Source organism: Pyrus communis, chromosome 16, assembly GCF_963583255.1.
Source record: "Pyrus communis chromosome 16, drPyrComm1.1, whole genome shotgun sequence".
NCBI lineage: Eukaryota > Viridiplantae > Streptophyta > Magnoliopsida > Rosales > Rosaceae > Pyrus > Pyrus communis.
In genome coordinates this window covers 22,905,880-22,922,267 of record NC_084818.1, presented here as the reverse complement: position 1 = coordinate 22,922,267, position 16,388 = coordinate 22,905,880, and the positions used below count along the sequence as shown (strand labels likewise).

General features: G+C 37.7%; 1 protein-coding gene across 1 annotated transcript; it reads right to left on the bottom strand.

The window, feature by feature from the left end:
• Positions 1-8,635: 8,635 nt before the first annotated feature.
• Positions 8,636-11,029, bottom strand: LOC137720695 (RNA polymerase II transcriptional coactivator KIWI-like). Its single transcript, XM_068459794.1, has 4 exons — positions 10,834-11,029; positions 10,591-10,696; positions 8,977-8,999; positions 8,636-8,887 (listed from the first exon to the last, which is right to left on the bottom strand). The coding sequence occupies exons 1-4, from the start codon at positions 10,966-10,968 to the stop codon at positions 8,828-8,830; spliced, it is 324 nt and encodes a 107-aa protein (XP_068315895.1). The 5' UTR covers positions 10,969-11,029; the 3' UTR covers positions 8,636-8,827.
• Positions 11,030-16,388: the final 5,359 nt, after the last annotated feature.

Genomic DNA, 16,388 nt, shown 5'->3' with positions numbered 1-16,388 from the left:
ACTAAATTAGTATATGTATACTACATTGTCACCTAAATATTATTTCAAAACATACAAAAAAAAAAAAAAACATTTATCTTTTAAGTATTACATACTCCAAATTAAGAACTAAATGAAAAAACATTAGTACATTACTAAAAAATACCAAATGCTCAAGGATATGCAAAATGATGGAGTTGTGTTTAAAGGTTGATGAACCTTGCACGTTTATATATGCTTTCACATTTTTTAGATTTGTACATTAATGATTATGAATTTTATTTATTTTGAACTTCATTAAAAATACTATTAATGAGGATTTGTATGGCTTTAAAAATTCAAACGACGATGTACCCAAACTCAAATCGTAGAGGATGTGATCACAAGCCCTTGAATATTTTTCACATTTTTCGCACTTGTAAATTAATTATTATATTTTTTTAATGTGTTTGACATTTTTATTTTTAATGTGTTTTATAATATTTTAATCTCACTTTTTGTCTATAGTATAATATAAAACTTAAAATTTTGAATTTATATAGAATAATGATACAATAACACATATTTAATATACAATAGGTACATATACACTATGACTATTGTATTTTATACTAAGCTTTTTTCAGTAGTTTAAAAAATTAAAATCATCAAAATAACTTTTTTCTTCACATGTCAAAAAGGGTTACTCGCGTGTCACCTTCGGGTAAATTTGTTAAGGACCCGTTATTAACCGATCCTTATTGTGTGATCTGATTAGTTATCGTGTTGACCTGAAACCCGTTATTTTTGTGATACATCCCGACCAAAATCAAGGCGTGTTGGCCGTCACGTGAAGGTGACGTAGCCATGTGCACAGTGCAGAAGCAAAAGATAATAATAAAAGTACGAATAAATAAAAACCAAACTACTAAATAAACTAGTTAAAGTAACACACTAGTGTGAGACTAAGTGAGATAAACATAATCAGAGCACAAAAAGCCTAAGTGCAGTCCAGAAGAATGAATACTAATCACACAACACCCAAAGGTGATCCTACATTTGTGATGTTCTATCAGACCACCGTAAAGTCCTCGTGAACCACCAAAGCTGCTTCTAACTAGAACCTGGAGGGGCGTAAAACAGAAAGTGTGAATGGGCTTTTGGTTTTCCGTATATACCTATATACTTGTGGTTTTTCCCAGAAAATGAAATGGAATGTTTATATGTTTTAAATGCCATGCATAGTCTTTGCCTATTTTAATTATGCATTAGTAGTTGCATATGTTTATGATTGGTGTTGCGGACGCACAGGTAAGTGCCAGGTAAGTTTATAGATTATGATTGTGAATTAGTGGTTATGTGAGATGCATAGAGAGCTCATAACCTGCACCCCCGGTGTTAGTGCTCCAGCCCAGAGTAGGGCACAGTCCTTCATGTGATGTTCACCTCCCGCACCACACTCTCATCTTGGATCCAAGTTAGGTGCACAGTCCTATCGTACAGACCACTATAGGTTGTTCCGACTCGTAGGTGACCCGCGATTATTCGCCCACTCTTCACGTGATCGTAGCACTTGAGCGTATTTATTTACACCCAGTCCTGTCGTACAGACCACTTTAGGTGGGTCCGACTCGTGTGCAGGTATAGTTAGTGAGTTGGGGATTTGAGCTCTAGATTTAGCCATACAGGTCACGTTAGGTGACTCCGGCTAACATGTTACTTGCATTGATTTACATTACCTGGGTTACTTACATTTTATGTGGAGGCATTCAGATTGTAAGATCCCACATCGCCCAAGGAAGTGATCCTTATATGTATATTCTCATCCCTACCTAGCACGAGGCCTTTTGGGAGCTCACTGGCTTCGAAGTTCATTGGAACTCTGAAGTTAAGTGAGTAGTGCGCGAGAGCACTTCTATGATGGGTGACCTGCTGGGAAGTTCTCGTGTGAGTTCCCAGAAACAAAACCGTGAAGGCGTAGTCAGGGCCCAAAGCAGACAATATCGTTCTACGGTGGTGGAGCGGGCCTGGGATGTGGTGGACCTCGGGCCGGGATGTGACATTTTGTGTTGTGTAAAAAATTGCCAGGTCTAGTCTACATGTTTTCTTAACAACTTGAAAATTAAAAAAGAAATTTATCATAATTTTCTTTTCTTGACGATTAACACCGTCATATTTGACAACGAATCGATGAGATTTTTCTTACCCAAGATGTGAATATAAAACATTAATTTATAACCTGAATTAGAATTAGAAAAATAATTAATAGCAACATCCATACACATGATCATGAAACATTGATTTATAACCGCAATTTGCAAGACGAATGTAGTAAGATCTTTCCCACCTAAAAATTTATTAATTTAGGGTTCTAGTTATTGTGACAACCCGTCCCTAATTTTACGATTTTATAAATTTTAAACGTGTGAGTTGACCAAAATGCCCTTAGAAGAGAGATTGTTGACTTTCTTTGACCATCTCTTCGTGACACGTATGAGCTATTATTTTACCGTATTCTCAAAGTACTTAACGGTACGAACGTATAGGCGCAAGCAGAACTGGATTTAGAGTTATGACAAAGATTTTACAAACTACGGAGCATGATGGACATTTTGGTAAATTCATGTTTCGAGAGATATTTTTTTGCATTTTCATTGATGACTTTGAGTTGTGTGCCAAGTGGGGCCCACACCATTCCCCCTCACTCCCGTGTCTCCCTATCTCTCGGGTCTACCTCTCATTGTTTTCCAAATCTCCCTTACCTCACTTTTCTACTACCACCTCACCCTACCACACTTTCTTTCTAACTCTCCCCGTCTCCCTTAGTTCTCTCTCGCTTATCCCTCTCTCTGCAAGTGCAGAGATATTCGACCACCGCACTCCCACTCCGGCAAGCTCTACCGATACAAACATACACCCACCAATTTTCTCGACAAGCCACTACTTAGAGGATATTACTAAACCTATAAATGTGTATGGAATTGAACCACCGGCAATGCCATTTTCTCTGGCGATTTATCATCAATTTCTGGTAACATGAATCTCGAAACACCCTTGATTTTTCCCATCTCGCTATCCTAAGCCTGTTTCTAAGGTTAGATTTATGTGTTGGTGATGTTTTGGATGCAGAAAACACCCCAGGAAATTAACCCAGTTTTTCTGGTGAGAACCCAACAGCTTTTAAGCCGTTTTCCGATGAAATCCGGCCACGACCGAGGAAACCAATGGTATTATTCGAATCATTGTTCACTGATCTTCATTTTGGTATATTACATGACTAGGTTTAGTAAAGTTTGTGGTTGATCAGAGTCGAGGTGGACATTCCAAGTTGAGGTGTGTCAGTTCGGTATCAGAGCATAAGTTTGGGCAGTATTACGTTCATCACACGCGTGATGTAAGCATTCTTGGTTCTTGAACCTAAGTGTTGAATCTTGCCACCTCGTCGAATATGAAAAATGTGTTAGCTTTTCCCTAAATTTTGGACATTTTAGACAACTTATTGAACTTCTAGAAGAACATTTTGGCGACCACCTTTAGACTTTAAACAAAGAACCTTCCTACCAAGGAAAATCCCAATTCAGAGACAAGTTTGTGGCCTTGAAGCAGGGCTATTGTGTCGGTAAATGTGTACCACTAAAGACTTTACTCATCAATCTCATCATTGTTCTCATGCCATCATTACCAACCCTTCAAGATAGGAAACCAAGAATAGTTTTGATTCCTTGGCAGCATCCGTTAGTATACCATCTATTAGAATTCCTATGAAGTTTGCTTTGTCAAGATTCCAGAAATGTCTTAAGTGACAACCTGGTGCTAAAGTGGTAGAACTTGACAGAAGAACATTTGGGGGACATCCACTTTGGTTCTCGACAATACTAATTATTGAAACGTAGTGATCATTGCAGATCTTCAGAAGGAAGATCAATTTCCGTTAAAGTCCATTCTAAACTAGATTATTAGCAAATTCATTTTTCCGAGCTTAGAACATTCCAACCAACACTAGTTCCCAAATTTCCTTTTGATGTTGTACTCTTCATTTCGATGAGTATAGGCATGAGAGTACGAGTTGTTATACCTTCGGGTAGCAGAAATCCTAGAAGCAATAATCAATTTTTCCTAGAATCAACAAAACCAACTTATAGGATCGGTTCCTTACCAGTCATCCGAAACTATCCACCTAAGCGGGCTCTAACCTGTAATCAGCCTATGGTGGCATTACTAATTGACGATATTGTCCGATATCCAGGAATTGTCAACCAGTATTCAGGTGGTATGATTTCTGATACTGGACACAGGTACTAGCATTTGGGAGTGATACCTTTATGCCAGAACGCCGGTTCACAGTTTTCAGGGTAATGAACAATAACAAGTTGTCATATATGCGTTATTAGCGGCGCGACAGATAGATTGATTAACAATGACTTTCTGAGCCGAGTTTTCTTCCATAGCCTGGCGAATTTGTAGTAGTCTTACAATGGACTTTCTTACCCATCCCAGCAACGAGATTAAATTTTCTAAAACACCGACAATCAGCTCATTACCAAATTCCTCAACTGTTAGCCTTGATTAAATTGGTACTTTTCTTGAGAGACGTGATCTCAGTAGACGATATTCTTTTCTTTTTCCCAAAAGGTTGTAGCGGAAGGAAGTTGAAATTCTCACAAAGTGTTGTGAAATTCGAGATATCTTTGATCTTGTCGATTTTATTAACAATTTGTTAGCGATTTTTCGGCTATAGTGTTTTTCCTCACTTATCAATCGAGGAAAGTTAGTTTAGTTGTGATGTTGATTATGAATAAAGTTTTTGACAACTGAACTATTGTCTCACCTCACCTTTGTTTTACACCTTTCGATGACATTGATCATTTCGAAATCCATGATGACATGTTCTTTGGATGTTTCAGCTTTGTAGAGGCAGCATGATGGAGTATTGCTTCTATTTCCCAATGTTTAGAACCGTTCGAAACGAACCATCTTATTCATGACTTAGAGTCAACAGTTGTCATCTTCATTTGAATACCGAATATCACTTCTCTATGGAGAAATGTGTCCAAAATCTTCAGCAAACTCACAAACTTCTCAAATACACCTTCTATTGAAAAGTGCTAAATTTCTAATAGCGACGATGGAGATACCAAATCAACGTCTACAATTGCACTATCGTGTATTACCCTGGACCCCTGGTTGTGCAAATGTAATTATTGTTCACTGTAGTAAAAGATGTATCTACCCTTGAAAACTTTCAGCATGTCCAATCTTAATTCCAGCTAGAATTCGTGAGTATTGATATGATGTTATTTACAAATCATTAAGAAATCGTTCGAGTGGCTATAATCACTTCTTGTATTCGAATGGAGATGGGGAAATATCACCATATGCTCCCGGTATGAGATATCCTATACATGTGGAGATTATGATGATGTTTCAGTGATTATAGATCGACTTGACAAATCAACCCACTTTCCAATGATCCAGAGGGACTACATTTTTTTACCACTTGGGTAAAATTACTCATTCTTGAATTTATCGAATTTTTTGACGTTTCGATCAGTATTTACTCTGACTATGATTCCATATTCACCCCTCTGTGCTGGAAGGCATTCCAGTCAACCTTGAGTACATGTCTACCCTACTGGACTTCGTATTGTTTCTGAAGCAGACATACCATCTAGGAGAATCTCTCAAACCTTAAAATTTTGGTTGTGACCATTAATTCCTTAATCACCCAACAAATATTTTGCTGAACGAATCTTGACCGTTGGTGATTGAATATTTCGAAGGTTACCGTTGTAGTGAGATATCATGCATTCAATCCAGTTATCTTACACTCTATATTTGATGGACTTATTTTGACCCTCAGATTCTTGAGTGTTCTCGCTGTGATATGTGTTTCACTTTCAAGTCTTGAGAAGTCTTCTTGAAAGTCATGGGTACTAAGTTGTTATTTCATACCACATTTTACCCTCAGACTAATGGCCAGTCTGAATGAACTGACTAGACCTTAGAGAACATATTGCTTTTGTATGTTTTACAATTTTAGCCGGTTATGTTAGACACCTATCTCTTCTTATGTTGCGTACGATGATAGTTATTATTCTGGTTTGGCTATGGTAATGTTTGAACCGTGGTATAAAGATTTTATACACGTAACATGTATTCAAATGATCAAGATTGTGATATAGGAAATTGTGTAATGTTGATGATGTTGCCCGAGAGGGTAGTACGGGAGCGCGGTCGAGGCGCTAATCAAATGATTCGTATGTGTTTTTCAATGAGGGGCAATATGGTAATATTGCATCCTCAGGAATTTATTACGTGCTTATTGAGACAACAATGCGTTATTAGTATTATGAGTTGCAAACCATAATATTGATAACTCATTTATTGGATTCGTTAGGCAAGTGGACAAGTAGGTCCTTTTACATTAGCATTTTTTATTTATTTATTTATTGTTTGGGCTTGACCCAAAGATACTACACGTATTCTCAAAGTATGTGACCCTACGAGTGTGTAGGTGAAATTTTTCTATGTTCAGTTTTGATTTCATTACTAACTATTTCTACGTTATTGTATATACGTATTTTGATGTTATGTTTTTATATATCTGTTTTTGACCTTATGTTTTTATAAAAGTATCATATTTTGGTATTGTATTGAAGGAGAATGAAAGTTTGAGTTTGGAGGGAAAGTGGAATCATTTCAATCCAATCGCGACGGAATGACATTCTCTTTTATGCAACCGCTCTAGCTGATTTGTTCTTTATATAAACATATATATATATATATATATATATATATATATTTTTTTTTTTCTATCTTAATCATTTTATGTACAACAACTTATTTCAAATTTTGGGGACGAAATTTTTTTCAAGTGGGTAGATTGTGACAACCCGTCCCTAATTTTACAATTTTATAAATTTTGAAGGTGTTGACCAAAATGCCCTAATAAGAGAGATTGTTGACTTTCTTTGACCGTCTCTTCGTGACGCATATGAGCTATTATTTTACCGTATTCTCGAAGTACTCGATGGTACGAACGCATAGGCATAAGCGGAATTGAATTTGGAGTTATGACAAAGATTTTACAAACTACGGAGCGTGATGGGCGTTTTGGTAAATTCATGTTTCAGGAGATATTTTTCTGCATTTTCATTGGTGACTTTGAGCTATGTGCCAAGTGGGGCCCACACCATTCCTCCCTTCACTCTTGTGTGTCCTTACCTCTCGGGTCAACCTCTCATTGTTTTTCAAATCTCCCTCACCTCACTTCTCCACTCTCTGGCTGCCACTTCACCCTACCACACTCTCTCTCCAACTCTCCCTGTCTCTCCCTTAGCTCTTTCTCGCTAATCCTTCTTTCTGCAAGTGCAGAGATATTCAACCACTGTTCTTCCACTCCGGCGAGCTCCGCCGACACCAACATACACCCACCAATTTTCTCGACGAGTCACTACTTGGAGGATATTGCTAAACCCAGAAATGTCACAGCCCATCCCAAATTTTAAAAATTTGTAAAATCATAAAAATAGCTCAGTTAGGGGAAGCTATTGCTAATGTGATTCAGTCTATTATCCGTCATTTCCAAAGGACTCTTCTAAAGTTGAAGCTGAATCATTTTATGGGAATGAAGGACCTGAGGGAGTAGAGCGATGGCTTAATTATTTGGAAAAGACGTTTCGGTTTATGCAAGGTCAACAAAATCTTCCTCCCGATAAGTGGGTCGAGATGACTACCTGGTTTTTGGGTCTTGAATCTGCATCCTGGTGGAGACAGGAGGCTTATCAATTGATGCCAGAGGAAACAGTTGATTGAAAATTGTTTAAAGAGTTGTTTCATAAAAGGTTTATTCCACCGGCATAAATTGATGGTAAGAAGCAAGAGTTTACAAATTTGGGACGGGCTGTGACAAGAAATGTGTATGGAATTGAACCACCGCCAACACCATTTTCTCTGGTGATTTATCGTCAATTTCTGGTAACATGAATCTCGAAACACCCTTTATTTTTCCCATCTTGCTATCCTAAGCTTGTTTCTAAGGTTAGATATGTGTGTTGGTGATGTTTTGGACGCATAAAACACCCCTGGAAATTAACCTAGTTTTTCCGATGAGAACCCAGCGGTTTTCAAGCTGTTTTCTGACAAAATCCAGCCATGGCCGAGGAAACCAATGGTACTATTCGAATCATTGTTCCCTGATCTTCGTTTTGGTATATTACATGACTAGGTTTAGTAAAACTTGTGGTTGATTAGAGTCTAGGTAGACATTCCGGGTCAATGTGTGTCACTTGTTTTTTTTTTTAATAATAATAGTATTATTTTTAAATTTTTATAATATTAAAAAAAAATTAAATGGGCACCTGTTTATAACCATGGATAATGTCCATAACCACTCATTTAAGTTTTACGGGTAAACAGTTATACTAACCCATAACTGTTTATTTATCTAAACAGTTACCTATAACCGTAATCATGAATTTTAAATGAGCAGGTAACCGTAGTTACCCATAGGTATTTTGAATCTCACTTATGCGTTGGAAATGCTCTCAGTCTTCTACAATGACCTGGATGATACTTACCAGCTAGTTGTAATCACTTGGACCCAGAGAAGATGACATGAAAAATGGTTGATTTATGGTGGTCAAGTAAATTAATCACCGTAATCAAAGCATACATCGATCATAAAACCTTCTTTTCCTCGACATACTTGATAAAGTGATTACATGCATTGATCCAAATTTCCAGTTATCACTTCTAGGTAAATACAAAACACCAGCACCTGATTTCACTTTCCGACACCCAAAACAAAATTTCAGCCGTTTGAATCAAGCTAGCACATAATCTAGTAATATAAATCAAAGCTTTTAGCTTAAGAGGTGTCGTTGACAGCCTTGTCAATTTCTTCCACGTGATTCCGCAGCACATTCCACTGCACATAAAAATCTACTAGGTGAGAATTCTCTCAGGAGCCAGCTATTGATATGTAAAAATAAAGAAATAATCAAGACAGGTGCCTACCTGATCCATCGTCAGCGAGATTCCTGAAAACAAGAGCAACCAACTCAGAAACAAGGCATCGCTTATCAATCAGAAGGCATGCTTAACACTAAAAGAAAACAAATATTGCTTTATCATTAAATTAATAGCTGTTGCTCTGATTTTTAATTAAGTCATGCCTTACTATTTGTCCGCAATGAACACAAACCGAAGGCCAACTTTAGATATTGCCAGTTAGAATTTTCAGGGCTCTAGTAAACCCCAGATTCTGAAAACCTTTCCCATCGGCGTTCCATACCTTTTGGAGCACTGTCCCTGCCCCACCTCATTCCCAAAATTGGGGCCTAAAGGAAAATCTTGAAATCCTTGGGTCACTGGACCTTCCTCCTTGCCTTGCCCTTCTCGAGACCTTTTGTTTCCTTCTCCAAAATATCGCTCTATTAAATCAACTCACTGTTATGCCTGCAAGCAGAATCTTGGAATTCATCAACCAGCATCTTGAGGTGCATAACGGACAACCCATTATCTGCCACCTTTCATAGCACGCCAATAGGATTCCATTCCCCCATCAAAGCTGCCACATGTATCTCACCACCTTTTTCTCTCATCTTCAACACTTCCTTCAGATGGACTAAAACTTTCTCTAACCAACGGAAGTGAGATGGGTTAGTTCCCGATTTCAAAATTTTGACTGACTATAAGCTTCCAAAGATCAAGGAAAGAAGCCTATGTTTTTTTCTATGCTCAATCTTGCTTCAAATAAATCACTTAAACTCCTCCACAACACTGTCCAATTTGTTAAAGGATTTCTCTCTTCCATAGAAAGAATGGCAGTCCTGCAATCTCAATCCAGCTAACTCGAAACAAGATGCTGCATCTGGTAAGATTAGACAGATGATTCAAATTTCATAGATTCGCTCCCAATGCACCCTCTAGAACACACTTCCTGTGTTTCCCATCTTCCTCTACCTTGTCTTGACTCTTACAAAGCAACACTACTTTATTTGCTTGGACTGGTCTAAGTACTAAGGAACCCCAGGAGATTGAAAAATCCTCTTTCTTTGTTTTTTTCTTTTCCTTCTGATAATTGTTTGCTCAATCTGCACCGGCCTACCTCTTTTCCCGGTACAGAATGACAATCCTCCCCAACCCTCTTCCAGCAGTACATCCCAACTCCACAGTAATAAAAAAGCTTCTCCATCTATTGCTCTCTACAATTTGTAAAGCACCTATTCTTGAAATCCTCATCAACCTCTAAAACAAGAGTTTCTACACTATCATGAAATCCCGAGCCAAAAGTTTGTTCCTCATGAAAAAGCTAGAATTTTCCTAAGATATATAACATACACAGGAGAAAACTATATTCTCTGGTTCCTGATTAGAATTTCTCTTAACTACGGTCGAGTACATTTAAGGTTAAAAAAGAGAACACCTTCGTTTTTCTACTTGTAGTGTGACAAGACTCCCAAAATTATAAGCACAAATCATAAATTCTCCAAATATGATCGAAATACAAAAACCTAATATAGCAAATAGACACTATAAACCCTGAAAGAGTAGAATTGCAAGCAAATACAACCACTTGAATTATCGAATAGAATAGAGAAAAATAAAATGTTAAAAGGGAAAGGTTACCCTTTTTTCCAGGCATTTGCTTGCCATCCTTGACATAGAACTCGCGAATGTCAACCACAACCTTGCCATTCCAGTTCCTCACGCTTACCCTTCTATTCTTGGAAATCTACAATACCCAAAAACCCAAAAATTAGACAGCAGTACTAGTCACACTGATAAACCCTAACCCTAACCCTAAAAATAGATGCAATGGCAAATTGCGCCAATGCAGAAAATAGGACAAGAGGGGGGAAGGGTGGTGACCTCGCAGACAGTGATGTCGTCGGAGGAGTCGGAGTCCGTGTCTCTCTTGGAGGCCTTTTTGGGTGGCGCGTGGCCCTCAGAGTCCCCTTCTGATGCGTGATCGTCCTCATCTTTTCTCTTCCCTCTCCACGACATTCTCTCCTTGCTGCTTTTGCTTTCCCTCGCCTTTGCCTTTTTCACCGTCTTCCGTCCTTCATCCTTACCAATAAATGCTCAAAACCCCATCCCTTTTTTTTTTCAGAGTACTTTAACAAGTTACAGTTTATTTTAACAAAAAATTATATTTTTACATTAAAAAGTTAATTTTAGTACTATTTATTTTACTCTTTATTTAGTCATTATCATTAAAACTAAAAGTTTTCAAACCCTTTTAATTAGTTTTTTTTTTTTTTATACATCCAAAGCCTAACATCAACTCCACCTAAATAAATAGTAATTGACTCCAATGAACAGTAATTGATTAAGTGCATTTTCACCTCTAAAAAATGAGGTGGATAAGAGTTTAGTCAATTTGTATTAAAATATTATTAACTTTTTTTATAAAATAATAAAAAATAATTTTATTTTTAATTCAGATAGAATTTTTAATCAATCTTGTCATCCTACGTGTTAATTTTGAAAGTATAATATTTGTGAAAGATGGTTTGGTATTTTTATAATTTTTTATTAAGTTAATTAATCTGGAACTTTGAATTTGAAAAAAAATGAAGTCCAACAGTCCAAAAGTGGACACGTGGCCCATAGTTAGATTCTGACAATTTTTGTTTTTAATGCTGGAAGGCGCGCCCAGGCGCGCTAGTGGCAAAAAAAAAAAAAAAAAAGAAATTCACATGGCTAACGTTAGCCTGGGGTCATGTAGGGCAATCTCTTGCTCAGTCCATTATGTGCTAAGCTCAAAGCTGACCTTCACTTTAGGCTAGCCTATTGGGTGGGGTGGAGTGGGTTTTTTAGTGGGGGAAGGAGGGAGGGTGGCCTAAAAAATAGACTTTGGGCTAGCACATTTGTTAAGGGTGGAAGTGCTCTAAGCGTGGAGAAAATAAAGGGGATATAGCAACCTAAGTTTTGAATTGGCCTTTTAGACAAAATGGTCCTTGAAAATTTGCATAACAGATCACTTTGCTACCTGAGACTTGAAATCAATAGAAGTAGTCTCTAAGATTGTCCACTATCAATCATTTTGATAATTCCGCGAAAAATTATGTTAAATAAGGATCAAAATGATAAAAATACCCTCAATTTAACATACAATAGGCCCAAATGATTTGACAAAAAATTGAGGGTATTTTTGTCATTTACTCTTATTTAATGGAGATTTTTCATGGAATGACCAAAATGATTGATGGTGGACAATCTCAGGGACCACTTCTATTGATTTCAAATCTCAGGTACCAAAGTGAGGAGTTATGCAAATCTTAGGGACCGTTTTGGCTAAAATGTAATGATCCGTTCCCAATTTTACGATTTTTAATAATTTTAATTAGTGAATTTACAAAAAATGCCCTTTGAGGCAAATGCGTTGACTTTTGTTGACTATCATGTCATGTCATGTAAGACTCGTTTTCTTGGCATATCCTAGTAGTCCTCGTTGCTACGGACGCGTGGGCACAAACGGAATGTAATTTGGAGCTATAACGAAGAAGTTATAAACGAGCAAAGTTAGGGTTAAAATGGTAATTTTGTTTTATTTGCTAGAAGGCTCCAAAAATTTAGGAGCCTTCCCGTCACATTTTAAGCCATGTGGAGGGCTGTAACGGGGCAAGGAAGAAATTACCCAATCAAAAACAGAAGAAATGAGGGAAAATGAGAAAAGAGAGAATGAGGGGATTATCCCAACCTGTTTTCCTTTTTGTCGACCCGACTCGAGTTTGAGTTATCCGGCATCGATTTTGGATGTTTTCCTGGCGATCTGGGCGTTGTCACCACCACCAAACGAACCAGCATGGAGTAATTGCCTATATCTCTCAATAGTTAGAACCGTTTGAAATGAACCATCCTATTCATGACCTAAAGTCAACATTTACCATCTTTGCTTGAAAATCGAATGACATTTCTCTGTGGAGAACGTGTCCAAAATCTTTATCAACTTTAGATTTCTTAAGTACATATTCATCTGAAAAGAATCAAATTTCTAACTCTGACGGTGGAAGAATCTGGAAAACGTCTACTCTTACACTATTGTACATTATGTCGTTTGTGCAAACTAAGCTACTATTTACCATCACAAAAGATATAATTACCCTTGAACATTTCCAACCATTCCTATCCCATTTCAGCTGGAGTTCACTAGCATTGATTTGACATTATTTCTGAATTGTCAAGAATTGTTCGAATGATTATAATCACTTATTGTATCCGACTGGAGATGAGGAATCATCACTATAAGCTCCCTATATGAACTATTTTGTACAGGTAGAGAATATGAAAATGAATAAACATGATGTTGAACCAATGCTACACTCATGTGGTGTTTTAATTGGAGGTAGCTTTACTCGAGTGGAAGGCAGTGTTTTTCCAGCCCCAAAGCTTAAAGTCGGTAATGGTGATGAATTCTTTCCTTAAAATGGGCACTGGAATTTCAACAACAAGACACTTATGAAACCAACTAAGATAGAAAAGTAAGTTGTTATTAATTTCTTGCACCTTGTTATGTAAAAGCCTTCACGATCTAATCATGTGGAGATATGAAAGGAATTAAAATTGAGGCTCCACTTGAGGTGTTTGAAAAGAATTCTCAGTCTAGGCGCGCCTCGCCTTTGGTTAAAGTAGAAATGATGTTTGAGGAAATAAAGTCCAAACTTCATGGACAACTACAGTTTCTTCTCTGTTTGCTTTCGGAGGATGATGGGATTATGATAGAGCTGCTTTTAGACTTCTGTGCTAGTTTAGGCAAACTGAAACCCGACAAGATTATCATCTTGGTGTATATATATATATATACCAAATGGGGCGGAACTATCAACAGCAGGCAGCAAAGCCGTCCATAGAATATAATGTGCAGGCGGCAAAGCCGTCCATAGAATATAAAGTGCGGAAGTAAAACATATAAAAATAGAGTAGCATATCAAAATAATGAATTATATGTAATGATGCAAATATATTTTGAAAATAAGTTTTATTGAAAACTTAATGCAATGCAGATTACAAACTGATGTTGCCTAATGGCAAATGAAACAAGTAAACAAGGTGGAGCTCGCAGGCATCCTGAATAATATATGTATTACAAGTGTTTGGAAAATAATCTCAGAAAGATGTGGTTGAACTGAGTTCTTGAGTTAAAAACTTATATCCTTCTTCTGAAGATGAGTTCCTCTTTTATAGAGGGAGGAGAATGATTGAAGAATGCCATTTTGATCCAGGAATCCCGCTGGCAAGAGAAGAAAGCTGGCAAAGCTGGCTGACTGATGATCCTCTACTGTGGAGTCACGTTGTTACTTTTACAAAAGCTGAATGAATAGTGAAGATGCTTTGATTCTTTTACAAAAGTTAAATGAATAGTGACCTTTTTGTTTTTCACTATTGTGAATAGTGACCTTTTTGTTTTTCACTATTAAAGAATAATGCCTTGTCTTTTGCGGAAGAGATGATAACAGCTATTGCTGATGATGTTGATGGGCTGACACAATCACATGGGCAAATAATGCAGTTCAATAATCAAACGGATCTTGAGCATCTTGAATCCACTTGATCAACCCAATTGGCGGGAGGCTGAGACCCTGCATCAGAAGCGTCAGAGTCCGAGTCGGAACCTTTCTTTTTTTGTAGCCTTGCTGCTTCAGCCATGAGCTGTTGAGCCAAGTCCAGAAGCTGGGAGGGCTTATCAGAATTCTCCTTTTTCTTTGAGCTGGAGGACTTAGAAGGTTTTGATAGGAGCATATTTAGGCAACTTAATTGGCTTGTTCTTGTGCATTTACGTTGTTATTTCTTAGTTCTTTAAGTCTTTTAAGTTATTTTCGTACGTTTTCAGGTTCTAAGGGCTAAAGGAGCAGAGAAGTGCATTTTGGAGCCTTTTGGAGCACTTTTGGGCTAAGGATGGATAGCTTATGCTTGGAGCCAAAGTGTTGGACGAAATTGAAGGCCTTGTATGCACTTTAGGACATAAAACAAAGGGCCTAGCCCATTCTAACACCATTGCCGTGCATTCCCCTTCCACTCCTTCCAATTACAGCTTTCCCACTTCATCATTCAACCACATGCTCTCCCATTCATTCACTCTTTAATCATTCCATTCATGCACCCTTTAATCATTCACTCCCTAGCTGTTTTTCCATTCATTCCCTTCATTATTTCAGCCACCATCACATTATTCCAACCTTAGCCGCACACTTCCATATTCCCTAGCTGTCACTTCCATTAAAACCATCATCATTCAGCTACATTCTCCCATTCTCCCTTGGTGCCGTGCATTCCCCTTGCATTTCCAGCTTTCCCACTTCATCATTGCAGCCACCAATCACCCTAGCTGTCACTCACATGCTTTCCCATTCTATAATTCACCCACATGCACTCTTAATCATTCATCCATATTCTCCCATTCTCCCTTGGTGCCGTGCATTCCCCTTGCATTTCCAGCTTTCCCACTTCATCATTGCAGCCACCAATCACCCTAGCTGTCACTCACATGCTTTCCCATTCTATAATTCACCCACATGCACTCTTAATCATTCATCCATTTTCTCCCATTTCTATATAAAACCGTGCATAACCCTCCATTCAAGGAACAATCCTTTGGTGCCGTGCATTCCCCTTCCATTTCCAACATTTCCCCCATCCTAGCAGCAGCACTCCAACCATTCCACACATCCACATACCTTCCTACCACCTTCCAACCATCAAACACTCATCCACAATCCCACCATAGACCCCTTTGCCGTGACTTAGCAAGGAGGAGGAGAAGGAAGACCAAGCCTTGGGCGTTTGTGCATTCGAGTTAGAGTGTTGGACGTTTCTAGGTGTAATCTATCCTTTATTGTTAATGTTTAAATCTATGTTGCTTTGTTTTGTCATGAACATGAGAGGCTAAACTCGTTTTAGCCTAGGGATGCTTTGAAACCACGATTACATTTATAATATGAGTTGATTAAGTCCAGTTGTGATTTCATAAATTGTGAACGCAATTTACTTAACCATTTGACGGATAACTTATTCTTGTATGTTTATTAGGGAGGCCTACTTAATTTGCATGCTTGAATTTGGAGCTAGAATATTAGGGTGTTTCACATAATTGTCACAAACTAATATTCACAAGTAGTTAAGGTTGTTTTCACAATCATGTTAAGTAAATTCTTGGCATAAGTTTCATGCAATTCATAGTAACGAGTGCTTCGTCAATGCTTATGGTTTTCAAAGAACTTAATGATTCTTGCTTGTATCTCTATTATGCAATTCATGTAGGGAACTTGTGGGGAATGCTTTGGGTTGTCGTATGCAATCATCCAATTCAATAACGTGAGGAAAATCTGAGGGTTAATTAGTGCAATTCACGGTTAATCTGGGGTGTTGAGGTTCATGGTTAATCGGAAAAGCAACTGGAAATCAATTTATGTTAGAAAGTATCA

Bases quoted from the DNA above. Each gene is read 5' to 3' on its own strand.
- LOC137720695 (XM_068459794.1), bottom strand. From the start codon at position 10,968: ATGTCGTGGAGAGGGAAGAGAAAAGATGAGGACGATCACGCATCAGAA. The intron at 10,697-10,833 runs GTCACCACCCTT...TGGGTATTGTAG, and splicing joins ACGACATCACTGTCTGCGAG to ATTTCCAAGAATAGAAGGGT. The intron at 9,000-10,590 runs GTAACCTTTCCC...TCTTGTTTTCAG, and splicing joins GCAAATGCCTGGAAAAAAGG to GAATCTCGCTGACGATGGAT.